Below are 11,231 nucleotides of genomic sequence, written 5' to 3'. Positions count from 1 at the left end.
TGGACTTGATGATCTTTAATGTCTTCTCCAACTTAGCTGATTCTAGGATTCTATTCTATGATTCTATACTTGATGTTTCAGGCAGGGTAAAACTGTAAAACAAAATAAATACTTATGAAACAACCTGTCTTAGTCTGATGCAATAGAATAGGAATAGGATTAAAACCTTGTTAAAAACAGGGAATACTGGTACTTCACTCTAGAAGATGCTGGCTTCCAACACCCCACAGGAATCATCAGGCTTGACCAAATCTAACAAAGCATTGACTTCGCTAACGGTTCACTGTAGCATGATTGCGCATTGAAAAGTGCTCCAGGAAAGAAGAGATTGACAACACACATGCTGCTGCTGGCAACAAGATCAAGAGCAGGAATAGTGCCCACTTAGTCAGCTCTTTTGTAACATTCTAGAAATTCTTTCATTCCTCTGACTCTGTTGGCTTTGCTGCAAGTTTTCATCAGAGCTTTCCAGAAAAATCAAATTATATGGAATTACTATACCATGAGAACAGTTAAAATTTAGCAGAATTTAACTGTGGCTTCTAGTAGCGTTGCAAGGTAGTAAATGTGTTGTGATACTCTTAAAAAGAAAGATACCTTCACAGAAAAAGAGGCCCCACTTCAGATGTGCTGAGTTTTCTCATTAACCAAGTCAGTCTCTATCTACGTCATCAGTGAGACAAAATTCTGCTCTTTTAAAGGCCAGTGACAGATTGCTAAAAACTCCAGTCTGACAGCAGTCCCCAAATACATTCCACTATCTTCCCATAATAATGAAGAAGACACTATTCAATGCATGGAAAACTAAAGCACCTGTGTATCTTCAATAAAGCAACTCCAGAAAGTCCCAGATATTGGTATACCAAGGCTTCTGTTCTTCAAAACAAGTGATCCAAATTACCTTTTCCCAAAGGAAAGGAGCATTTCTAATGAAGACATTTATAAGCGTACATAGGAAATGTTCTTATATAATGGTATTTTCTAAAACAGAAGAAAGCACCCCCTGAACAGTTTCCTCTACCCATTTCTAGGACAGTCATTCAGAATCCTGGATTTCCTCAACTACTATTTACCTACTCCAGATAACAATCGCAGAATCAAATTTCCATCTTAATTTGGAAAATCTCCATGGAAGAAGGAGCATCTGTTCCCTGTGCTTGGGAATTTTAAGTATATACTGACATGAATGCTCATGCAATACAATACAATCAGGAAACTCAGAAGTGATTCTTTTGCTGTCAAGAGTTCAGTGGTGGACTAAATGGACTCCAAATAATGGTAAAGCTGTTAGCATAGCCTGAAAAAGAATTAGGCCAATGACAAGAGTTCTTGACAGCTCCATTCCCATTATGCAAGTGTAAGTAATTTTGTTTAATTCAGAACAGATGATTGACTGATCACTCCTTCAGGTTTCAGAGTGGCTCTTTGACATATCACCATTGACAATGAAAAATAAACACCATCATTTGGTATTTTACCACACACCTTTTAAGATCAGCATCCTGTTCTCTGGTAGTGTATGTGGAGCAGTCATTACTTTAGGAGATTTAAAACCTGGGTTTGCACCAAAATGAAGCCCATCAGCACATGCTGTGCGAGACATAAACAGGGAATATCATATGCCAACCTTATCCTGGCTGCATCAAAAGGAGCGTGACCAGCAGGTCGAAGGAGGTGATCCTGCCTCTCTACTCTGCTCTTGTGAGACCTCACTTGGAGTACTGTGTACAGTTCTGGTGTTTTCAACATAAAAAGGACATGGAACTGTTGGAACAAGTTCAGAGGAGAGCCACGAGGATGTTCAGGGTGCTGGAGCACCTCCTGTATGAAGACAGGCTGAGAAAGTTGGGGCTGTTCATCCTGGAGAAGAGAAGGCTGCGTGGAGACCTCATAGCAGCCTTCCAGTATCTGAAGGGGGCCTATAGGGATGCTGTGGAGGGACTCTTCATTAGGGACTGTAGTTATAGGACAAGGGGTAATGGGTTAAAACTGAAACAAGGGAAGTTTAGATTGGATACAAGGAAGAATTCTTTACTGTGAGGGTAGTGAGGCACTGGAATGGGTTGCCCAAGGATGTTGTGAATGCTCCATCCCTGGTGGTGTTCAAGGCGAGGTTGGACAGAGACTTGGGTGACATGGTTTAATGTGAGGTGTCCCTGCCCATGGCAGGGGGGTTGGAACTTGATGATCTTAAGGTCCTTTCCAACCCTAACTCTTCTATGATTCTATTTGCAAGCAAGTAACAAATCGCCTCAATTTATTCTTTCCACCAGTCTGAACATTTTTACAAATGAAAACAAGTCATTTGTGGAAAAAAAATACAAATCCAAACACCAGTATTATAATAATGGCTGATTTTCACATCCCTGTACATTTTACTACTTTTCATCAGCAAGCCAAAGAAAAGCAACCCGGTTTGTGATGTGAGGAAGGTAACAGTGCAAGGCTCCACAAGCCAGTAAGAAAGATATATTTGGACCTGAGGCTTCTGAACAGAAAACCAAAATAGCTGTGTGACATAATGTCTAAATCTTGAGAAGCACAAGGGAAAAAACTCTGTGTTTAAAACATAGACACTATATTATGTGATTACAGCGAAATATCTGTTGGAATTTACTGTTTGCTCCTAAAAAAAATCTTTGCCTGAGTCACAGAAGGGAAGCATAAAACCAGGGTAAAATAGGAATCTTCTGTTATTAATAAGACACTATTTCTTTACTGTCACACTTCGCCAAAAGCTGAAGTGACAAAAAAACCAAAAACCAAAACATTGTGTGGCTGTTGATGATGGCAATTAATAATAATTCCTAGATGGGTAAAAATTTCTTAAAGAAGTTGACTTGAAAGGCAATTGCAAATTTTTTTACATGCTATTTTAGGTGCTATACTAAGATACTGGATGAGAAAAAGTATCAACACAATAAAATTAAAGACATCACAATTACAACTGCCCACAGACAAGATCAAGGACTTCACATAAAAAAATCAGAGCAGATGCCAGGAAATAACAAAGTGACTGATGAGGAGTTCAATAGAAAGTTAAGCATTTTTGAAGCAGTGCTACATACTGAAGATGCTTGTCCTTTTACCAAATGGCAAAACAAAACTGGCTTTATAGGTCTCTGACCAGAAACTATGCAACCCATGCACATTAGTGAACTTCAGTGGAAATAGAGCAGAGGGGAGACATGCTCATGATCTCCCAAGCCCACATTTTAAACTGTAGATTAACAACAACTGATGACCTTTGAGAGACTACAACATATAAATATCTACACACCAAACCTTAACTACACTAAAATGACTTAATATTTGCTGTGTCAACAGAGCAGCAATTCCTTTCTTCCACTCTTGATAAAACCAGTTAAGCCTGTTTCTTTCTTCCTTGTTTCCTTCCTTTCCTACCATGTAAAAACTATTTGGATACATTTATCTCAAAGTCACCATGAAGTCCTTTTTCCACCCTCTATTACATTTAGATGAAAATTTCACCACACAGCAGATCAGTTCAGTTGTGCATTAAGGACATAAAAGTGTAATAGGCATTACTTGTGCTATCCCAAACTTACACAAAGATTTCGCTGTTTATTTCACCATCATATAAAGGCTGCTATAAAGTTGGCAGAAAATGCAAAAATACTTGCTAATTCTGCAGTCTTTAATCAGTCCCCCCTCAAGGTTGATTAAAAAAATCAAGTTAACCCAGCACTGAGGAGCAGCAACCAGAAATGAAAGACCCTTTTCAAAAGCTGGAGATAACACAAAGAAAGTAAATTTATCCAAGCTACTTTTTTTTTCTTAGCAGCATGGCATTTAGCTAGCTAATTTCAGTTAAGTATTAAAAAGGCTGGGAAATTGTGTCAATTGTTGTACAAAAGTTGTACATTTTCTGCATACACCAGGGCAAGGACTCGTTTTGGCTTGTCTGTTCTTCCACCTGCTTCACGTAAATTTAAGTAACATATGGAAAAGAGGCAGAAGCTCTAGAAGTCCCTGCTAAGCACTCTCAAAATGAGGAAATATTTATCCATCACGATTAATGAAATAAAAGCGCAATTTCAGGAGGACTAAACTACTTCAAAGGAGTGACAATGTATACTTGCTACATCTTAGAATGCAAAATGTAGTAAAAAACGTGTCTTAGAGTGGAAAACGTTCACATACTGATGGCAGTCAGGTGTAACAATTTACATTTGAGAATGGGCCATGCTGCTGGATAAATGTTTTTCCTCTTGACCCAGTTCAGGATACTGTGCTTGGTGATGTATCAGCCATGGACATTGCTGAGTGTCTCCAGAAAATAAATCAGTATCTTCTGGCACAAAATACTGTGGAAAGAAAACTGAATGTAGCCATTTTGTAAATGAAAATTATGACCCAACAACATCTGCAGGGATCTGATACCACTGACTTTCTGCTACAACAGAGATTTTTACTGCCTTCCCAGCAGCATGTACCATGAGTAAGAGGATGGAGCCAGCACAATAGAAAGAAAAACTTAAATCTCAACAAGGTGAAGGATAAGACTGGTAAAAAGTATCAGCAACTATGTATCCTTTGTTGTACTGTTGTGGTTTAAGCCCAGCCGGTAACTCAGAACCATGCAGCTGCTCGCTCACTCGCCCTGTTCTTTCCCACCCCTACCAGAGGGATGGGAAGGAGAAGCAAAAGAATGTAAACCCCACAGGTCAAGATAAGAACAGTCCAGTAACTAAGGTATAATACAAAATACTACTACTACCACCAATAATAATAATGATAAGGGAAATAACAAGGGGAAGGAATATGAAACTAAAAGGGGAAAGGGGAAAAAACAATAAACACAAGTGATGCATAATACAATTGCTCACCACCTGACCAATATCCAGCCAGACGTGAGCAGTGATCTGGGCCTTCCGGATAACTCCCCCCACTTTATATACTGGGCATGATGTGCTGCAGTATGGAGTACCCCTTTGGCTAATTTGGGTCAGGTGTCCCATCTCTGCTTCCTCCCGGCTTCCTGTGCCCCTCCTCACTGGCAGAGCATGAGAGACTGGAAAAGTCCTTGATTGGGGTAAGCATTACGTAACGCACCAGTGTTTTAGTTGCTATCAGCATAGTTCTTGGACTAAAGTCGAAAACATAGCACTGCACCCACTACTAAGGAGAAAAAGAACTGTTACAGCTGAACCCAGGACTTGTACTCTGCTCAAAGTTTGCCAGGGTCATCCTTCCAACCTCCTTTTAAACAAATCTTAGTTTAGGAAAATAATTAATAGGTTATTGCAATGAAACTCTTTCCAAGTTTAAAAAAAAAATAATAAAATTTTGCCTTTTCTCTCTACTCTAAATCTAAAAAGAATAAATTAAAAGATATTTTAAAAACCCACAACACTACTAATCACTTGTTAAGTAACAGATTAAAAAATGTGCTAGCAAAATATTCAGGTTTTCCATTCTTTAAGGAAAACAGAATATTGTACACATTTTGAAATTTAAAACCTTTATAATAAAATTTAAGCTATTCTCCAGTCATGGTGGCTTTCACTATCTGATACAATTTTCTATGCTGATTAGTGACCTCCGTCATCCAATAACTAATTTCTGAAGTTTTCCATAACTAGACACAAAGAACCACTCCATATTCTCATTATTAAAAGTACATTCACTTTCAGGCTCTCCAAGGAGGATCTCCCATCTCAGTAGCACAGACACGGAAAGAAATGGTCCTGTCACCATAACTGCATCAGAATTGAAGCCTTAACAAACAATACCAAATCCCTGGATTTGCAACATAAGTTTTTTTCAGAACTGTTGATTCATTTACAGAGCAAGGCCTGCTGACTTTGAGTGAGCTTCAAAACCACTCAGTATTCTCCCCACAAGTGGATAATTTATGTTATATATTAAAAACCATATGGCATGTTCAATGAAATATCCAAATTAGTTCTTCATTCTGTAACTGCAGAGAATGTCTTTTCCCATCAATCTCTCTTAAGTAGTGGTTCCCATTCTGTCATTTTGTTCCTGTTTTGTGATGTTTTGTTGGCTGCTCTGGAGACTGTCTCCCCTCCCCTCCCCCCCCCCCCCCCACTGTCTCCTTGTATTCCGGTAAAAGAATCCTGTTGTTCTATCATCAAATGTAACAACCTGGAGCAACCAATTAGCACAGATTCATTTCAGGAATCTTACACAGAGTGATGACAACCAGGACCACCGAAGATCAGTTGCTATCTACTGGACAGTGCCTCACCCTACTTTACAGCCACAAAGTAGGTACAAATCTACAAATGCATTTTAAATTCTGCAATTAAGCTACACTTAATATAGTTTATTACAGCTACTTTTTTAATTACCCATGCTTAATAACAAATATGTTACTATATTTCTTAGAACATTAATTTTTCTAGAGCTATTTTGCATCACCACTTAAGCAGTAGCATTTTTTCCCCAAGCTTTTTTAATCCACACACCTTTGTAAGTCTTAGTATACTTAACTGTTTTAAAATTTTATTTCTCAATTTTAATTTGCTAAAATACTACTTCCTCTAGCAAAGAGCTTTCAGAACTAAAAATATGGTGGGTGTTTTTGATCATCGACTTTGAGGAACAGTCAAAGTGGAGAACACCTCTTTTGTGAATGTCAAATTAAAAAGTGTATGTGCAGGAAGGACTATTGTAAAAAAAAAAAATTGTAAAATGCTCACATTTAGGTATTTTAAGCAATCTTCACCCATAAATATATTATGCTTCTCAGTGAAATTTGCATAAAGCACATTTTGTTTCAGAACTATTCTCTTCATTTTTGCTCCTAAAAAATAGAGCAGACCTGAAGACTTCAGTACAACCTCTTAGCGAAGAACTATCAGTTAGAAATAATCCTTTATTTTTTTTACATAGTTTTTAAGTTCCAGATGAACTATATTGGACTTGTAATTTTGTTGGTTTTCTTCTAACAATCCTGATTATTTCTCTGTGCATGTTATTCAAAGCAGGTATGCTGAAACAAGAAAAAACCTTTTCAACTGACTACAGAGGCTGGTACAGAAGTTAGTCACCTTCCTTTCTGCACACAGGCACATGCTCACGCACACAGCCCCCATGCCAGCAATGCATGCATAAAGACTCGCACTGTGAATGTGTCTCTGTCCCCACGGTGTGAAAGTTTACAAGGGTGATGTCAGAGCAGCACATTTCTCATACTTCAGTTTTCCTCCTCATTGCTTCAAGCTTTTGCAGAGAAAGGAACTGATAATCATCTTACTATTACTGCCCTCTACTGCTCAGAAATCAGGGACAGGAAAAAACCCTATATTGAATTAATTCTTGACTGAGGAACTTGAATAAACTTTTTAATTAACTGCATTATAAGAAAACTAAGAAGCGCGGAAAATGGTTCTTTCCTCTGTTTTGGACAATGTGTTATTATTGAGGTTGTTAATATTGACAGAAACTGCAGTACCTATTCCAAAGGCTTAGGAAAAGCAATTAAAATGCATATTCAAAAAATATATTAAGCGGCTTCCCAATAAAATGACATCTGCAAAATGAACATAAGTGAGCAAAGATGAGCTCATATGTCAACACATTTTGTTTATATATCTGAAAATCATGCTCGAGTGTCGTGGTTTAAGCCCAGCTGGTAACTCAGAACCATGCAGCCACTCACTCACTCCCTCCCTTCTTCCTCCCCCACTCCCGAAGGGATGAGGAGGAGAATCAAAAGAATGTAACTCCCACGGATTGAGATAAGAACAGGCCAGTAAGTAAGGTATAATACAAAACCACAGCTACTACTACCAACAATAATAATGTTAAGGGAAATAACAAGGGAAGAGAATACAACTGCTCACCTCCCACCAACCGATACCCAGCCCGACCCGAGCAGTGATCGAGCCCTTACGGGTAACTGCCCCCAGTTTATATACTGGGCATGACATGCTATGGTATGTAATACTCCTTTGGCTAGTTTAGGTCAGGTGTCCTGTCTCTGCTTCCTCCCGGCTTCTCCTCCTCACTGGCAGAGCATAAGACTGAGAAAGTCCTTGATCGGAGTAAACATTACTTGGCAAGATCTAAAAACACTGCTGTTATCAGCATTGTTCCCAGGCCGAAAGTCAAAAACACAGCACTGCACCAGCTACTAAGGAGAAAAATGACTTCTGCTGAACCCAGGACTTAGATTCATAGATTCAATTGGACCTTTAAAAATATGCAGTACCCTCACCAAAAAAGCAAGGTGTGACTATCTCACTAAAGATCAGGGGGGTAAACAGAGATAAAAAAAATAGATGTTAACAGAGCTGGTTTAAGACTGACCAACAGGTTTGTTAATAATTTCCTCCACAAGTCAACCTATTTTCATTTTAGTTTGATCCAGTCACAAATAAGATTCACTGGATATTACATGGAATTACTAGAATAGGTTTGTTTTTTTTCCCCTGAACATTTTTAACCATTTCCTATGCTTTCCTCCAAGATTTAACAGCTTTCCCTTTGCTTCAGACTCAGCAGAGCACAGAAAGTAGACAAATGTTTCAAATGTAGATGATGAGGTCACATCTCCTCCTGAGCTGCATTACAGGCTTTTACTATGTGTATTGAAACCAGATCTGAACAAAGCATCAGATTCATACTCCTCCAGAGGATATAAAAGACAACCTCTCGCTGATCTATTTCTCCCACATCTATATTCTAACCCTTCAGGCCCAACAGCAGCTAGATGCTATTAAGCAGCACTGAAGTCTGCCCTATTTTCTCCATCACTACAGCAGTTTTACAAGAACATATTTTCCCATTATGTATTCGTTTACTCTCGTATGATCATTACACATTACAAGGATGCTTTTCTAAAGCTTAGTTGGTGATCTACCCCCACAGCCCTGCATCTGAACTCTTAGACCTTAGAGCTGCCATAAAGCTCACAGCAGCAAGGTCAGAGTAAAGGTTCAGAAAAAGGCAATGAAATCACTGCTCCATACCTCATTAAGCACCAGAAAGATGTGTTATTAATGTGAACCCCTCTCTCTACGTATATGTAACTCCATAGTTATGGATGGGCCTCAACGCACAACTGATTACAAACTTATCTGCAAGAGACTGTGTCTACAACTATGTAAGATGCCAAGTCCTTATGCAACAGAAGCAACTCTGCATGTTTATTTGCACATGGTATTCATTTTTATGCATTTAAGACCAATTAATACAAAAGCAATTTTCACTGGTTAGTTTTTTGCTGCTAAACCTAACCTACATGCTGTTTGTTCTCGATTCTCCTGCTTTTTCTAACTTACCTACAGATACTGATTCTAAGTGAACTAAATACAGCTACTCTTATTAATTTTTCATTCATGGAGCAGAACAAGCTGCTAGCTCTCCAAGAATACATATGATCATATTTTAGATGTTAAAGTGCATTAACTTCTTAATTTAAGAACTAAGGTTATTAGTTGAAGACCATTTGCCTGGTGTCATTTTAATTAATTTCTAAATTGGAGAAACACTGGCTTGTAAGGACATACAAATGGAATGTCTAAAATACAGAATCAAGGACTGTCAAACCACTGAAACTGCTCCACCTCGTTAAACCCCACCTGTACTTCTGAACACTATGGTACTACCTCATCTTATACAGGACACACATGAAACACCTCCTAGGATACAGAACACTGAAGCTCAAAGGGAGAAAAGGATGGAGTTAGGGAGAAAGGAGGGCAGGTATTTAGAGGAAAGACACACAAATTAGAATACTTGGTAATTCATAAGTATGAAATGCAAAGTCCAAAAAAATCCCTGCTGGTCCGAGGCTTCAAGTATTAGTTAATATAAACTCTATTTTTTGCAGTTTGGTGTTTTTATTAAAAGTGCACTGAAATATGAAAATTTCAGCTAATAGAACACGTGTAGGTAGACAGCATTCTTTTTGGCATTATTTCATCAGTTCCACGAACAATGATGCCAGAAAAACAAAATTAAATTTGGTGCAACTACCCAAACTGACAATTCAAGAGGGGAAAAAAAGATAAAAATCAACAACTGGCAGCATTCTGCAGAGAAGCTGCTATTTATTACTACTGTTATGAAGCTTAAAACATACCTTGTAAATTTTACTGATAAAGTTTCACAGTAGATTTATGCCATTTTATGCTTTAGTTCATATGAAACTAACAACTTTATTCTTTGCAGCCCCAGCTTTGGTAAAACTTTTACTTGTGATTCAGAGTGAGAGCCTGCATCAGGTGGCAGTACTAAACCTCATCTGAATCAAGAGAATACCCAAAAATCTGTGTACAGTAACAGATGGAAAACAGCAGCATGAGATGAATTTCCAAAGGGAGCATTTGGTAGCCAAGTTAAAATCTAGTACCATTAGTAGTCAGCTAAAAACATTCAATAACAGAAGTAACACATTATTCACTTATCAGTATTCATCAGTGTCCCGTGGCAGCACGTATTTAGAGTTCAAAACACAGAAGAAAAGTAATAGACATGTGAGAAAACTACAGAAGTCTCCTTGCACACAGGTCATGTACAGATGACTGCAAGCTACTGGATTGTTATGACTTACATGACCACTGAACCATATCATATGACAGGTTTTTGTGCTCTTATCCCACTACAAGCACCAAAGAAAATTTCTTAGTTTCAACCTCCATTCTTAAACCAAACATGGTATAACTCATTTTCATTTGCAACTTTTATGAGCTAATAGCTCAAAAAAAGTTACTTAGCACAGATCAGCTGATTAGCAGCAGACAGTTGAGGCACAGAGATCCCCTTTACCCCCTCATGTTAATGCACGCATGGAGCTGTTGCAAGGAATCATGTGAGTGCTACTCATCCACTTCAGTGTAAAACAGGCCCACATGGCTTAAACTGCTGATGAAGGGTTAAATATCTAATGAAGAATGGAAATAAAAATTGCCTAAATATTTGCTTGCTCCTATTTTTTGCTCCACTGGAAAATAGTTGAGCAGCAAATGCTTCTGGAGGAGCTTGAGGGTTCCTGGGGATTTGCAGATTCCAGCTGAAGCTTGACAATGCCTGTTGATGCTCAAGAGGCAGCAGTTACTCTTCTGCACCAAAATGCTGCTAAGGGTGTGAAGAAAAACAACCCCAACACTTCACTATTTGTTTTCAAGGAAAGTCTAAAAGCAGGGCCCAGAGAGTACAGTTAGTTAAAAACAAAAAAAATGGATGCTAAAGTGATTTCCTACATACAGATGTGCAGCCACAACCACTTTGGCAGA

At 38.4% G+C, this 11,231-nt stretch overlaps 1 protein-coding gene across 1 annotated transcript in view; it reads right to left on the bottom strand.

Moving 5' to 3' along the window:
- Window positions 1-10,113: 10,113 nt before the first annotated feature.
- The window catches only part of LOC130600613 (protein BANP-like), a 104,875-nt gene continuing 103,757 nt past the window's right edge, over window positions 10,114-11,231 (bottom strand). The window contains exon 12 of the mRNA XM_057412085.1: window positions 10,114-10,265. Coding sequence (XP_057268068.1) covers window positions 10,230-10,265 — 36 coding nt within the window. The 3' untranslated portion in view covers window positions 10,114-10,229. The remainder of the gene's footprint in view (window positions 10,266-11,231) is intronic.

Source organism: Pezoporus wallicus, unplaced genomic scaffold, assembly GCF_028554395.1.
Source record: "Pezoporus wallicus isolate ANWC-B61680 ecotype Strahan unplaced genomic scaffold, APGP_CSIRO_Pwel_v1 contig_8421, whole genome shotgun sequence".
Taxonomy (NCBI): domain Eukaryota; kingdom Metazoa; phylum Chordata; class Aves; order Psittaciformes; family Psittacidae; genus Pezoporus; species Pezoporus wallicus.
The sequence above is the reverse complement of the archived record's forward strand: the minus strand, read 5'-3'. Positions and strand labels throughout refer to the sequence as shown.